Here is a 17,500-nt window from a genome sequence, read left to right on the forward strand (position 1 = left end):
CATACTTGTTGCCATTCACCACTTTCATACGGAAAAATAAGGAAGAAGAGAAGAAAAAAATGAAAGGTGTAATTGACAAATGTAAAGAAAGCTGTTCCATAAAGTGAAGTAATCATCAAAGTAAAAGTAAATGAAGTTGTCTGTAAAAAGGTACAAACTGAATTTTAAAGAAACAGAGATATAAAATCCAAAAGATATGTGAGGTGTACAAACATGCCGGACACGTTGGATTAGAAACCAGGGTCTGGTAGGATCTAAAACTGGATACTTAAAGAATATAGTTTAAAGCTGGAGAATAATATTCTTGAGGATGTTCATCATGTTCAATCCTGAATATGTTAATTTGAAAAAGGGAAAAACGCCACTTGACCTGACTCGACCTATCCTGCGATCCCTAGGTGGGTCGTTCGGGCATCACTGATGATTGTCTGACCAGCTTGCACCATTCTGCACAGTCCTCTGCGGCCCTCTGAGATGTGTCCGCCAGTGACAGGCCTGTCCACTCTCTGATGCCGTCTTCCATCTTCTTCTATCTGCCTTTACTCCTACTTCCTGGTACAGCTCCTTGCAGAAAGATTTTGGCAAGTCCAACAGATCTTGTGATGTGTCGTATCAACGAAGTTGTTGCGGGAAATGCCAAGAGACTAGAAAAAAAGCTATTGTGGTCTCAATATATGAAGAAAGAAACAAGAAGGAATCTCTATACCTATTTCCTTGGCCAGGATGATGGATAAAGTGTGTGAGAGGAATGTGAAATAAATGGACAACATGATTAGAAGAGAGAAAGATCCTGGTGACAAATTTGGATACAGAAAAAGAAGGTTATTTGCTTCAGGATTAGTAACTTTTTAATCGAGGGTGACCAGTGTGCTAATAGAGAGAGATGACTGAATGAATTGTGAGTACCTGGACCTGGAAAAACCTTGTGATAAGGTATCTCAAAAAGGATTTATATGAAGATTGGAATATATGAAGAACTGAATGGTGTCTCCAGCATTAGATGAGGGACTTAATAGAGAATAGATTAATGAGATTGTAAAGGACAGGATCTCAAATTAGAAGGAATCGATGACTGTAGTCCCACAAGGTTTATTGGTGCCACCATTTAAATTCTTTATGTAGTATATGGTGTAGATGTACCCCACAAGCTTGCTTGTGCGTAAAGTGTAAGTTTATGCATTGTAGAGTTGTGTGGTAGTTGATCTGACTCAATGGTCGGAAAGGCCAGAATGGGCCACCGCAATTAGGTCGCGTCTGGTCATGGCGTCGGGTCAGCCCCTTGTATATATACTGCCTGCTCCGAGCGGGCAGGCCAGTCAGTCGGTCAGTCAGTGAGTTAGTTCTCTGCATTCAACTTGTCACACGTCACTAGGACTTCGCGTTCGGTCCCCCACTTGGGGTCTAAGCCACGTCTGCCTCCGACACACGTATCTGCACTAGAGTAAAGAATACAACGAAACTGCGCATCACTCTCTCCCTAGGTCACCTTTCCCAAGTAACACACGCATATTTTACAAGTACAATGACAAGAAGGAACAAACAGTTGCATCAGTATATTTGTCGGTGGTGTCAAATTCATGAAGCAAATGAAAGATGAGGATGATTGCAAACTGTTCAAGAACACTTAGAATTTATGAATGAAGTCATAAGTAGATAATTGGTTTGAATTAAAAAATATTCAAAACAATTGCAATGGACAAAAGTAAGAAAATATCATCATTTAAATATAAAAGATTAAAGTAGAGCAATTCCAAAATGGATGTCAGAAAAGAAAATTATTGAATTGGAAAATATATGAAAAGACAGGAGAAACTCGTATATTGCTGACGAACGTATGAATGATATTTGGCTAAATGGACGAGATACTAAAAAACAAACCGAAAACCTGATACACCTTAGATTTGACTATGCATTGGTGATGAAATATAACAGATAATAGTCAGACCTAACTTTAAAGTTAATTTTATCAATGGAAGCGGAAGTACGGGACACGACGAGCATATCTGTTATCATGTATATCGTTGTGTATTACGCACACACACACACACACACACACACACACACACACACACACACACACACACACACACACACACACACACACACACACTGAGGCTTTGTTCTGGGCTTAAGAAAGAGGCAGCGGGATTGCGAATTAACATAATATAAGTCTGTATAGCACCTTCAAACTTTCATGGATTTACCGTTAGCATCCATTGTCCTATATCCTGTGCTTCCTTTATTGTGTTTTTTGTACCCCCTTTTCCCTCTGAAGTTTTGAGAACGAAGCGTTTGTTTTACCTTACATTTTTACTCACGTTGGACGGATTTTGAACGTAGAAACCCATTTTGTTCGACGACTTGTGCACTGGATTTGGTGTCTTATGGCGTGCTGCTGATGCTACGAGACTGTTGCAGGATCTTCCACACTAATTCCGCTAACTTTGGGCCTCGTTGCTTTTTTGCTACCTGGAGAGAAGCGCATTGCTCTCTGCACCTATCTACCTGCCCACTTTTTTGCTTGCCTGTCTGTCTGCTTGTCTGCCTGCAAATCTGCCTGCTTTTGTATCTGTCTGCCTACTTTCTGCCTGCGTGCCTGTCTAGCTACATAAATGAATAACCATATGCATGATTCGCCACGGTCTTGGATCATGTGTTGGACTTGTGATCGACTGATATTGCCCTCCTGTATAAGAACTCAGAGCTCATATATACGTACAGCACACTCATGCTTGCATGTATATTTGATTTTTTTTATTGCCTTCTAGCTTCCCTAATTACTTAACTTCCTAGCTACCTACTTAATAGCCCGTTTGACCGAAAGTCCGCTTCTTTAACCTGCTTGACTGTATTGGCTTGTTTATCTTCATTATCTGACCTTTTGTATGTCCATCTCTTTCTGTAGGTCTGCTAATTTGCTATGCAAGGTCATAAAAGGTTATACAAGAGTTGTATATGTCTCTTAGAAGTTTTTCCTAGTTACCCACTCCTTTCTTCCTGACTGACACGTATTCCTCGCTTGCCCTTTTTTTCCCTTCATAAGCCTATATCTATGTATAGACTGGTTACCTTTATGACTATTTTAACTTTCTCCACTCGGCCAATGATTTATCTTTCCTGCCATATTTATTTGTTTACTCTGTTCACGCGATCTAAACTGACCAGTTGATCAACTTGTTCTTTTCATCTGTCCTCTCATATTTCATTGCCTAGATCACCACCCTAATTTGTTTCCCTACCAAAACCATTTCAATCATTAACCTGTGCTTGACATGAGTTCATGTTTCCCAAGAATGGTAATCATGTGGTCTAGTTATTGTAGTCGCCGCGAGCCATTTAGTCCTTTAGGTCCTTCTTTTTTCTTTGTGTTTTCATGGATTCTTTTGTCATCTAAAATTGTTTCATGAGATATGAAGCATAGATATAGGGTTATTTGATTTTCTTTTATTAAAGATAACAAAAAATAAATAGCCCACGGAAGATGATTTCAGATAGTGAACAGAACTTAGGGCACAAAGCTGAGGAGTCTAGTTGGTTGGCGACAGCTATAAACCACTCTTGGCCTACTGTACCATCTAGCCTGCCACGTCTGCTGTTGTAGTCTAGAGGAACTAGTTTTCTTAGACTTCTTGCCAGGTTCTACTTCCTCCTGCTATGCAATACAACCACTGTCGCTAATATTTTGACATCGTCGCTGAGCTAAACAGCTACCTCTACGTCTGTCTTCGTAATTATTGTTTCATCTATTCTACGCCAATCCCCCATCGCATAGTTCAACTTCCTAAATACGATGGAATACTTTCGAGTATTCCACCAATTCTATGAAGATTAGCAGATCGGTTTCAATCTCGCTTTACATGACGCTGTCCTGAGTTCGAATCCAACAGGCGTCATTGACTTTTACTCGATCAGAAAATCAAAACACAGGTCAAAGCGTTTATTTTCAATGTCTTTTAATAGGGTTCTCGGTTGTAAAAAACTAGTTGTTGGATCATGATTCCTATCGGTATCGAATTTCTGCATACAAGTATCGTAGGAGAGTGTAATCCTCTCCTTAGTGATCAAATTGGTAGAAGACGTGATTAGGAATTCAAGATACTTGAGTTTGATCCCGGTCGCAACAGTCAGGTGATTATTTCCCGAGATTTTACACTGTGACCTGGGTGAGTAGGCTTGAATATTACTACAAGAAATGATTAAGAGATTAAACTCTTAATTTATCCATATCAAACGAGTTTTGTTTGAAATTTTAGATAAAGATCAGCTCACACTTCCAGTCGCGAGACATACTGTTAACTGGCACGTCCCTGAAGGCGAACAGGGAGACTTTTCATAAATAACAGAGGCACAGTCATGATAACATGCACCACTGTTCTCCACCGAATATATCGGATAAGGAGACATCAGCAATGCATCTCACCAGAAACTGTGTGGCAAACTGAGATTGTACTACCACAAACTCTAAACTAATTATCTGTACCACACAAAATTTTGTAACGGACATTCCTGGTGCATCAACGTCGTCTAAAGGTCCAACCACATTGTTTTATGTGCTCTCTCTCTCTCTCTGTCTCTCTCTCTCTCTCTCTCTCTCTCTCTCTCTCTCTCTCTCTCTCTCTCTCTCTCTCTCTCTCTCTCTCTCTCTCTCTCTCTCTCTCTCTCTCTCTCTCTCTCTCTCTCTCTCTCTCTCTCTCTCTCTCTCTCTCTCTCTCTCTCTCCGCGCGTGTGTATATGTGTGTGTATGTGCGTATGCGTATGTTTGTGCTTTTATCTCTCCTTTTCTCTCTCTTGTATGCCATTATCGTACTTTTTTGTCATTTGATTCCTTTTCGTTATGTCTCTCCATCGTTCATGGTCACTTCCCTATTTTTTTGCTGTTTAGATCACATCTTTCTTCTTCCGTGTCTCTTTAGATTTGTACATTTTCTTCATTCTCTAGTGAAGTACGGTGTAGCCTACTGCAGTGGTAATGAGAATGGTTTGGAAAGAACACACATACAAAAGGATACAAAAGAAATACAAATATACATATATTCATTCTCATCTTTGGCGCTGTAGAATAAAGTCTAATCTTTCTTTTTATTCCACACAGAAAAATGTGTAATTTCTAAACCTCTGTTGTTGTTGTTGTTTTATCTTTTTAAATGTATGATGTCTACCCTCGGATCCTCTTCATGTATTATACTCTCCTAATTCTACACTGACATCCACACCAACACTTCGCATAGGCTACACGTTACAGACCAAATTTCTCAAGCAGAATAACAGTGGAAACTTGTTTATTATTGCCAGCCAACGTTTAGAAGAAACTGTTTAGAACCATAGTTCGAGGGCATTTCATCTCATGCCATAGGTCTACGAGCAATACGTCCCAAGCCTATTTCTTATAGTCACCCCTGCAGAATACTTAGAAACTGAATGCTGACTCTAAGTCGACTTTATCTTATGAGACGTTCACCTGCACCACTGTAATCTTAACTTTACTTATTCCAACAAAGTAACTCACTCGTTTTCTGCCCTCGGAGATTCAGTACTTTGACTGAAGCTATGTATTATCTTTGTACTAGTAAAACCCTCGTTATTGGACTAGCACAACCCCTGTTCAAATTTTACTGTATTTTTTCTTATTGTAATTCGTTACATAGTATATCCTTTTTTTACTCTATTTGCTGTTGTATAATTAGATGTTTATGCACGCATATACTTTTTGTACGTACGTAAATCATACACGTGTATATTTATGAATATGTATATACATGTGCGCGCACACACACACACACACAATATATAGTTAAGTTTAGTAAGTCTAGATAAGGAGATGAAAACACATGAACATAGCACCAATCCCATAGATTACAACAACGTAAGTACAATTAGGCAAATATGCACACACACATGCACGCACACACAAGTGCACGCACGCGCCAATTTACGTATACGCACACACAAACACACACACACACACACACACACACACACACACACACACACACACACACACACACACACACACATGCAATAGAAACACTCGGAACGTGTGTTTTATAAATGCAAGGTAACCACTTTAGAAAATAAATAAACGGAGCAGAGCGCTTTCGTATATTACATCCAGTTTAAATTACACTGGATGTAATATACGAAAGCGCTATGCTCCGTTTGTTTATTTTCTGAAGTGGTTACTTTGCACACACACACACACACACACACACACACACACACACACACACACACACACACACACACACACACACACACACACACACACACACACACACATATATATATATATATATATATATATATATATATATAGTGTGTGTGTGTGTGTTTACGATTCAGAACTTGCCTTTGCGTGCTTAGTTACGTATGTACAACTGTATCTGCGTCGATTCGCACCTATTTTCGTTGACATAAGTAAAAGCACTCTATCCTTGTATCACCATTGGTTCTATAGATATAAGAATTAATGGCATCTGCATATGTCTGCCTTACAGTTACTGCTACTACTATAACTATTACTACTACAGTACAACTACTATCCCCCCGTCCCTCCCCCCACCCCCCCGTTTCACTCGTAACTTCTTTCGGTAATGCGTTGCTCTATGTGCATCTCTCGTCCTTTTTCTCGTTTTTAAGTAACCTCTTTACGAGTACAGATCGTTCCACCACCTGCTCTCCACGGGAATCTCCACCTTCACACCCACTAACCTCCTGTTCCCTGTCCACCGCCCATCTCGGATCTCCTGATCAGGACGGTGCGTTCTGATGACAGGACGGTATCTGGTCTCGGTGACGGCGTCTCCCTGCCCGACTGGACTTTGGTGAGGGACGGGACTGCCTGCGGCGAGATGCTCATCTGCATCAACCAGACTTGCGTGTCGCTCTACCCACACATCGAACAGGGGACCTGCAGAACCAACAACAATGCCCTGACGTGCTCGGGCAATGGGGTGAGTATCGGGCCAATGGCCCACTTTTCACAATCTTTCTCGCATTTTTTAATTAGTTTTTCTACGACTATGTATCTTTCTGTGCCTCTCGTTTTTATTAGTTCATCTACGACTGTGTATCTTTTTGTACCTCTCGTGTTTATTAGTTTATCTACGACTGTGTATCTTTTTGTGTCTCTCGTTTTTATTAGTTTATCTACGACTATGTATCTTTTTGTGTCTCTTGTTTTCATTAGTTTATCTACGACTGTGTATCTTTTTGTGTCTCGTTTTTATTAGTTTATCTACGACTATGTATCTTTTTGTGCCTCTCGTTTTTATTAGTTTATCTACGACTGTGTATCTTTTTGTGTCTCGTTTTTATTAGTTTATCTGCGACTATATATCCTTTTAATGTCTTTCGTTTTTATTAGTTTATCTACGACTATGTATCTTTTTGTGTCTCGTTTTTATTAGTTTATCTACGACTATATATCTTTTTGTGGATTTACTTCCTTTATTATTTATTTATATATCTATTCTTATAAATTTATCTATTCATCTATCTATCTATATATCTATTGATTTATCTATTCATTTGTTCTTTTATTCATTAATTCATTTATCTATTCATTTACCTGTTTGTTTATTTTTATCATTATTTATTCATTTGTTTTATTTATTGGACCTACCTATTTATTTAGTGAAGAGCTTACGCTAAGAGATTCTTAGCTGCAATCATTGCTGAGAATCGGAAAGGAGTGAAGGTCTCGAACTCCCAAATAAACGAATGCAAGGCCAGCCCGCTTCCGATAACCCCAGCGTAACCGAAAACGTGTTGACCTGCCCTAACTGTCCAAGCGCATAGGGCAAAGGTGACAGCTTCGGCCGCAGCTTTGCGTCTCCTGTCGTAGGCTCTTCATTTTCTTCATATATTTGTTTATTTACTTATCTATTTTAGTTTCTGCTCTCTCTCTCTCTCTCTCTCTCTCTCTCTCTCTCTCTCTCTCTCAATATATATATATATATATATATATTTATATATATATATATATATATATATATATATATATATATATATATATATATATATATATATATATATATATATCCCGGTTTCCAATTATGACACATATGATTGGCAAAGGAAACTTGGATGTATACGGTGAATCCATGTTCATGATTTCGAACACACGCAGCAACGCAGTTCACAAAATGTGTCTACGAGAGAGCAATGGCACAGTTTCAGAAAAAAAAAGTCTTATGTTTCCTTTTCTCTGTCTTCCAGGACTGCTCCAACATTAACACGTGCTACTGCAAGAGCGGATGGACTGGAGACGATTGCTCCATCAAGGACAGCAGATCCCCTGCTCACACGACAACTCCCGACCCCAGCCGGGTGACAGACGGCTCGATTAAGCCCAAGACGACGACAGCAAGCAACTCCTGGGACGCAGATGGTTCCAGAAATACTCAATACGGTGAGCTGAACGGGAACTTGGTTGTCTGTGTAGGCTTCCACGTCGTTTCCGAGAACGCTCTGGGTACTGTCTAGGTTCGCCAGGTTCATCACTCTTTAGGTTTCAAGCTGATTAAAATCATTGTTGGGTTGCAGGTCATCGATATAGAAGAAGGAACAAAAGGTTTAGGTCCTGGGAGGTTCTAACTTAATGTAAGAGTCTTGGAATCGAATCTGTGGATCCGTGGGGAAGGGTTACACTCAGGATCCCTTGTCTCAGGGTGAGGTCAATTGTCCCAAGGGAATTCGATTTTGCTCTCACGACGTGCATAACTATATCAGGTGTCTAGGCTACGACCATTTGATTCAAGGACTTAGCTTGCAGTGGGATAATGTTATTTAGATTTAAATTTATCTAAATTTGTTTCAAAGCATGAGAAACACGAGGTCAGGTCCCAAGAGCTAAGATACATAGGAATTATTCAAACCCCATGACTTTGATCATCTCCCAACTAGCCTTAGAGACCATATACATACATATATATATATATATATATATGTATATATATACATATATATATATATATACATACATATATATATACATATATATATATATATATGTATGTATATATATACATATACATATACATATATATATATATATATATACATATACATATATACATATACATATATGATATATGTATATATACACATTTGATATATATATATATATATATACATATATATATATATACATCATAGAAGTGAATTTTGGACTTTTCTTCATAATGTATGCACACAGTTACTCGAAATACAGTTATGGGTTACACTATAGACGAGATAATGTTTCTTGTAGGTATGTGTTAAGTTTCAGGCACATATATTCTTCGATGCACCTGCGGCCCAGGAAGGTTTGACTCATTCCACTTATGTCTATATAGAATACATACAAAGTTTGAAATATCTTGTTCTTTATAACTAGGTGATAAGGCTTCTCAATTTCAAGATGGTTTATGGTTTATTCGACTGCAGTAGAGGAACCTGGAGAATGACGTGCGGAGGTCCCTCAGGAAGATACCAGGGGAGGTAGTGTCACTTGACAGACCCCTTTGTCACCTCAGAGGGTACCTTGCGCCTTTCTCCTTGTTCTCTCGAAGGCGTCGGAGAGACACTTTTTTTAAGTTTCGAACCATGACCCGCTTGGCGCGGTGATCTTTTCTCTTCTGCGGGCGAAGTGTCTCGCTGCGCAGGGCGCCCTTCAGCCACTACAAGATCCATTGTTTGTCAGTCACCCAGTAGCTTCCATAATCTTATTACTTCGTCCAACTAACACTAACCCGCCCCGTTAACATTCTAACACCTGTGACTACGTTTACATTGATCGCACTGGGGACAGTACATTGACATCACCTGACCCGGAATAGATATTAGGTCATCGCCATTGTTACAGTATACACTATGAATACAGTTACAGTTTCATAAGTTTCTGCAGATCGCACAGTGACATACTACAATCCCAATGTTAAATGGAAAGTAATCCATCAATAACATCATTCATAACATCTTTACATCGTCTTCACAAAGACAACCAGTGACACGACAGTTTGTTTTCATTTAATCCAATACAGAAGACAGTGATGAACGACCTCGCTATCAGGAATATCATATGACCCGTTGTTGCAATTCATATTGCATCATAGCTTTCGCAGGGCATAAGTAAGACGATAATTTCAAAAGTCTGATGTAAACCAGGACCATGTACTCTTCTGAAGTGTAGTGCCTCACCAGCTATATGGAAAACTGCCTTAGGGCAAGCGCTCATTTATGGGGAAGAGGCAGAAGAAACGCATCAAAATGTCTCTAAAAGCTCTGGACATCAACCTCGGGACTTGGGAACTCCTTGTCCAGGATCGTCCAGCTTGGGGACACAAGGTCACCGCTGGAGCTTTTGCATCAGAGACCAGAAGTATTGCTGAGCCTCAGAGAAAACGTGATGCACGTGAGGATCGAGTCACCTCTACATCCACTGCAGGACCCGCCCCTGCGTGTCCCAATGTGGGCGAGCCTCCTTGGCCTGAATTGGTCCCATCAGTCACCTCCGGACCAACAGGCACAAATCCTAAATCTAAAACCAAAGTCATGGTCGTCTTCATTAATGAAGGACGAAGATTATTAGTGTCTCACCACGAGACATGGTGAGGTGTGATGGTTAGATACTCTTATCAACGGACTAGATGACATTTCGTTTACGATTTAGTCAATTCAAGATTGAACTCAGGATCTTGGTCATTTTGACAGTATGTCTCTTTAACTCAATGTGCTAGTGGCGTCACCGGAAGCGTGCTGGAATAGTATTCTCTTAGTTGTGGGGTCGAATCTCGCATCCCTCTCCGATTCCCAGCAATGACTGTTACCTGCCCCAACAGTCCAAGCACATAGGGCAAAGGTGACGGCTTCGGCCGCAGCTATGCGTCTCCTGGCATAGGCTCCTCACTATCACTTCAACTCCAAATATTTGCTTTTTTCGAAATTCCGAATTGGCTTCTCTTCCAGATCGCATGAGGATGATTTATCAAAGGTATTTTTTTTTTTTCGGGTCTGCAAGCAGGTCAACAGATGTTTGACAGATATTCTCGGTAGGATCAAAAAGCCATTACAAGTGGTGGTTTCAGAAACTGTCTGAGTTCAATTTTGGGATGTTACTATCGGGCCTGAAGCCTTCCCCCACCCCGCAGTAATTTCAGATGTTCAAAGGATCTATTGGTCTCCTACTAACTCATTCGTTTGTTATCGTCTTTCAGTTATCGTCTGTTGCCTGTAATATTTTTCTGTTTCTAGAGTTGTTTTGAGTCTCAAAGTTATTTGGAGTCTCAAAGTTGTTTGGAGTCTCAAAGTTTCGAAGTTGCTTGAAGTCTTAAATTCTCTAACTTGTTTGGAGTCTCAATGTCTCCAAGTTGTTTGGAGTCTCAAAGTTGTTTGGAGTCTCAAAGTTGTTTGGAGCCTCAAAGTTTCGAAGTTGCTTGAAGTCTCAAATTCTCTAACTTGTTTGGAGTCTCAATGTCTCCAAGTTGTTTGGAGTCTCAAAGTTGTTTGGAGACTCAAAGTGTCAAAGTTGTTTGGACTCTCAGTCTCAAAGTTATTTGGAGTCTCAAAGTTGTTTGGAGTCTCAAAGTTGTTTGGAGTCTCAAAGTTTCGAAGTTGCTTGAAGTCTTAAATTCTCTAACTTGTTTGGAGTATCAATGTCTCCAAGTTTGGAGTCTCAAAGTTGTTTGGAGACTCAAAGTGTCAAAGTTGTTTGGACTCTCAAAGTCTCAAAGTTATTTGGAGGCTCAAAGTTGTTTGGAGTCTCAAAGTTTCGAAGTTGCTTGAAGTCTTAAATTCTCTAACTTGTTTGGAGTCTCAATGTCTCCAAGTTGTTTAGAGTCTCAAAGTTGTTTGGAGAATCAAAGTGTCAAAGTTGTTTGGACTCTCAGTCTCAAAGTTATGTGGAGCCTCAAAGTCTCAAAGCTGTTTGGGGGTCTCAAGGTTTCAAAGTTGTTTGGAGTCTCAAAGTTGTTTGGAGTTTCAAAGTTATTTGGAGTATCAAAGTTTCAAAGTTGTTTGGAGTCTCAAAGTTGTTTGGAGTTTCAAAGTTATTTGGAGTCTCAAAATCTCAAAGTTGTTTGGAGTCTCAAGGTCTCAATTTTTTTTGGAGTCTCAAGGTCTCTATCTTGTTTGGAGTCTCAAAATATCAAAGCTGTTTGAAGTCTCAAAGTCCCAAAGTTGTTTGGAGTCTCAAAGTCATTTGGAGTCTCAAAGTCTCAAAGTTGTTTGGAGTCTCAAAGTCTCAAAGTTGTTTGGAGTCTCAAAGTGTCAAAGTTGTTTGGAATCTCATGGTCTCATATTTATTTGGAGTCTTAAGGTCTCAAAGTTGCTTGGAGTCCCACAGTCTCAAAGTTGTTTGGAGTTTCAAGGTCTTGAAGTCTCAAAGTTGTTTGGGGGTCTCAAAGTGTCAAAGTTGTTTGGAATTTCAAAGTCTTAAAGCTGTTTTAAGTCTCAAAGTTTGATCATGCTAATGCTCCTGTGTCCACAAGAGCCAACCCTTGTTCAGAAACGTGAAACTCAGTCGTCGACCTTTCGCTCGTGTAAAGACTACCTTACCCAACACGTTCGCAATTTCACTTCGCTGTCGCCACTACATGATACACGGTGCATTTACACTCCACAGTCATAAGCTTTAGGTACAAGACACTCAACACCGTTACCATTTCGCATTGCGTATACATTGCATCACGTATCACGTTGGGCACATCCTCCGCAGCTATTACGGAATCGTTACCCTAGGCTAGACTGTGGTATGTCTGACTTCTGTTAGAATATTCTTGATAAGTTCAGAAATGTTGTCTCTCACATTAATTAGTTGATTTCTTTTTTGCATTTCACCAGATAAAAAAAAAATTAATAATAGTAATTATAGTGCGGATACTTTTGCAAGAGAAGGGTTACAGCCCATGTCTTTCTTCATCAAACGAATCCGCAATAGCTGTGAAGATGTATATAGTGTGATATAGGTTTAGGAACGACACATGAAAACCGATACCTTCTCTGGTCATAAAATAAAACCAAACCAAATTCCGAGACTGTAAAATCCTTAGTGGTAAAAGAAATCTATCACAATGATTGCTTATATGATAAACGTATATTGCAATAATACATTAAAATATCAATGTTCATTGGTTATATGCCCAAAATATAGTTGTACACAATAAGATGCAAAAGTTTTGAATCATGCTGTTTTTCATAATGCATACGTAGGTTTTAAAAGGGTTACAACAAAGTATAATAATAAAGCATGCTGACAAATATTCCGGTTCACAGGCTGAATGCAAAAGAAATATGTATACATATAAATATATATATATATATATATATATATATATATATATATATTATATATTCATATATACATGATACTGATAACTATAAAAATAAGGATAATAACAACAATGGTCTGTCTATCTATGTGTCAAGAGCTTTTTTCTCCCCAACAACAATGGTCATAATAATAATGATTTTGAAGCAAATATCCAAACAGGCCGATAAACAAATAGAATATACTTTAGATAAGTATTACAGCCCATTGCTTCGATCTTTGTTCAACTGATTCTTGATTCTCAGAAATATAATGCAGTCACTCACCGCCTCGGGAAATTGAATAGATAAATTGACTACGCGGTTAACGATATTGTTTCAACCATTTTACATTTTAAATCTACGTCCTGTCAGCTCGATAACATTATTTCTTGTTTGGTTAATAAAGTGAGAGTAGTGTCGTTTTCGATATTATTATTATTATTATTTTAGAATATTAAAAACCCGTGTAAAGTATCCTCCTGAGGAAATAGGTTCGAGTGTTTTCGACATAATTCATATAATTCGTGTCTGATGTTTGGTATCAGTTTTGTGGCTCGTCAGTCACTGAGATTGTCAGTGTCTTTAACGAGATTCGGGAACCATTATGAAAAAAAAAACATGTTCCAAATTCAGGCGAGCTTTTGATTATGAATATTTGATCATTTTTTCTAGTTTGGAATGTAAAATATTCCTATTTTTGATGGGGATGATATATGAAATATCTTTCAAGGAAAGAAGAGTGAAAACCATAGCGTAGATCAAGACTTTTGCATCCGACTGTATACTTCTGTTAGAAAAGTGCTCATCCCCGATATGCTCATGTATTAACAAATAATTTTTGTTACAATCAGTACATCACACTTCTACAACTTTTCACAATAATCATTCATGTTTCGTTACAAGCACCTAGAATATATAGTTATATTATCATTCCATTCATATAGTGCACAATATTCAACTCAGAAATACTGTGACCATGCTTCAACAAGACATGCACACGCACACGAACACACACGCACACACACACACACACACACACACACACACACACACACACACACACACACACACACACACACACACGTAAGTGAAAAAAAAAATAAAATAAAACCGGATACACAAAAAAAGGGTAGACACTCAGACACAACCTTACGTCTCCTTTACACAAATTCACAATACCAACAGTACACAACACATTAATTCAACCGGTGGTGGAAACCCCGGTAGTTCACAATCCGGAAAATAGTTTTAATCTTCTCGTGAAATACCAACCACAATCACACGGACTGTAAACCTATACCTACTATACACTGGGCCGGTCCCATATGACCTAGATATTGCGGCACCATAAACTTAAAAAAAACATACACTAGGTCACACTTGAACACCTTAACATATCACGAACACCGATTAAAAACAAATTTGTAATCATCTTCCCACATTACGGCATACCATCCTTGCTCACCATCAACAGCGTCTCATAAGACCTCACCAACGTCCACCTGGCTCATTGCGATCACTTCAACACCATACCACAACCCCCCCACTTGCTACCATCATCACACCACCGCGATCACAACCACCACAACTACCACCACCATCACTCTCACACCATCACGACTAGTCCCACCACAAAAACCACTATAATCACCACCACTACTACAAGGCAGGCAGCAACCGGGGTTCAAGCAGGTAACCTCCATGAATGTGTTGTCGAGCCCCCGATGTAACGACGGTGTCTCGCCAAGGGCTTGTGTGCACCACATTGCTGCTTCCTCTGATTAACGCCAGCTGATATGGATTACTATTACAGCCACCTCCGCTTCATAGAACACTTGTCACATTCGCCTTTTTTTTTTTGTCTCGTTCTTATTCTCTAGTTCCAGTTCTTCTTCTTCTTCTTCTTCTTCTTCTTCTTCTTCTTCTTCTTCTTCTTCTTCTTCTTCTTCTTCTTCTTCTTCTTCTTCTTCTTCTTCTTCTTCTTCTTCTTCTTCTTCTTCTTCTTCTTCTTCTTCTTCTTTCTTCTTCTTCTTCTTCTTCTTCTTCTTCTTCTTCTTCTTCTTCTTCTTCTTCTTCTTCTTCTTCTTCTTCTTCTTCTTCTTCTTCTTCTTCTTCTTCTTCTTCTTCTTCTTCTTCTTCTTCTTCTTCTTCTTCTTCTTCTTCTTCTTCTTCTTCTTCTTGTCCTTGTCCTTCCTCTTCTTCTTCTTCTTCTTCTTCTTCTTCTTCTTCTTCTTCTTCCTCTTCTTCTTCCTCTTCTTCTTCCTCTTCTTCCTCTTCTTCTTCCTCTTCCTCTTCCTCTTCTTCTTCTTCCTCCTCCTCTTCTTCTTCTTCTTTTTCTTCTTCCTCCTCTTTTTACATTTACGGCTTCTACATCTGATACTATTGCCCCTGTTTCTGTTATCATTAGTACTAATACTGCTATTTCTGGTAGTGCTGCTGCTGCTACTACTACTACTACTACTACTACTACTACTACTACTACTACTACTACTACTACTACTACTACTACTACTACTTCCACGACTACTACTACTACTTCCACGACTACTACTACTACTATACTACTACTACTATACTACTACTACTAATATACTACTACTACTATACTATTACTACTATACTATTACTATATACTACTACTACTATACTACTTCTACTACTACTTCCACCACTACTACTACTACCACTACCACTAATACTACTACTACTACTTCCATGACTACTACTACTACTACTATTACTAACCGCCTCCAGCACCACTACTTCCACTACTACCAGTACTATCCCCACTTTACCACCACCACCACTGCCACGGCCATTTTACTCACACTTTATCCACGCCTTAATTGCCTCTGACTTGTGTCAACTACAGTAGAACTACCATCATAGTGTTGTTAACCCGTAACCGCTACTGGTACGTCTGTACCGCCTAACAAACTGACCTCTACTGAACAACTGCTACAAGAATCAGTTTCACCTTTCTGGCTTTGACTGCTATTCCTGAAACTATTACTACTGTTGTTATTATTAGGATAATTACTGCTAGTATACAACTACTAGTACTGATACTATTACTGCTACTAATACCACCAGTACTATTGCTGCTATTATTACTATTATTATTATTATCTCACAATTATTACTAATGTTGATGCAACCATTATAACTAATAGTGCTACCATAATTTCTCTATTATTGCAACCGTAATTTTATTACTCTTAAATACACATATATTACTATTAATATATAGTGCAATTATTAGTGCTCTTTTCAATCCTATTTCTTCACTATTTCTCACTATTTTTCTTTTCCATCTTTACTCCTACACTATTACAGCTATTTGTACTTTGTACGTTATATTTTCCTGATACATTACCAATAATGCTAATACTGCCACTTTGCTTTTTACTGCTAACAGTACTGGTTTTACTGCTATTGATTCTGTTAAACTGCTATTACTGCGACTATCAGTGCTATTACTACTACTACTACTACTGCTATTACTATTGCTACTGCTATTATTATTACTTCTGCTATTACTATTGCTATTACTATTACTACTGCTATTACTATTGCTACTGCTACTGCTATTACTGTTACTATTGCTACTTCTACTACTCACTACTACTCAATACTATTACTACTACTCTACTACTACTCACTACTACTACTACTACTACTCACTACTATTACTACTCACTACTACTACTATACTACTAATTACTACTATTCACTACTACTCTACTACTCTCACTACTACTCTCACTACTACTATTACCACTACTGCAACTACTACCGCTACTACTACCACTACTACTACTACTACTACTACTACTACTGCTACTGCCATTACCATTACTACTACTACTACTACTACTACTGCTGCAACTGCTGCTGCTGCTACTACTACTACTACTACTGCTGCTGCTGCTGCTGCTCTTGCTGCTGCGTCTGCTGCTACTACTACTACTACTACTACTACTACTACTACTACTACTACTACTATCATTCAGTCTACTGCTACTCTCACTACTACTATTACTACTACTACTACTACTACTACTACTACTACTACTTCTACTTGTACTTTTACTTCTGCAATTGCTACTACTGCAACTGCTGCTACTACTGCAATTACTACTGTTACCACCACTACTACTACCACTGTTACTACTATTACTACTACAACTACCACCACTGTTACTACTACTAC

The 17,500-nt window shown here is 38.8% G+C and overlaps 1 protein-coding gene across 15 annotated transcripts in view; it reads left to right on the forward strand.

The window, feature by feature from the left end:
* Positions 1 to 17,500, forward strand: part of mmd (disintegrin and metalloproteinase domain-containing protein mind-meld) — a 781,430-nt gene that overhangs the window by 612,791 nt on the left and 151,139 nt on the right. For 14 of the 15 annotated variants that reach the window (XM_076173443.1, XM_076173455.1, XM_076173452.1 and 11 more), the window contains 2 exons: positions 6,752 to 6,950; positions 8,218 to 8,410. In XM_076173443.1, coding sequence (XP_076029558.1) covers positions 6,752 to 6,950; positions 8,218 to 8,410 — 392 coding nt within the window. The remainder of the gene's footprint in view (positions 1 to 6,751; positions 6,951 to 8,217; positions 8,411 to 17,500) is intronic. The other variant, XM_076173446.1, reaches the window with a different exon arrangement.

The sequence above is a fragment of the Oratosquilla oratoria genome, chromosome 34 (assembly GCF_046742065.1).
Source record: "Oratosquilla oratoria isolate Oo_2021 chromosome 34, ASM4674206v1, whole genome shotgun sequence".
Taxonomy (NCBI): Eukaryota; Metazoa; Arthropoda; class Malacostraca; order Stomatopoda; family Squillidae; genus Oratosquilla; species Oratosquilla oratoria.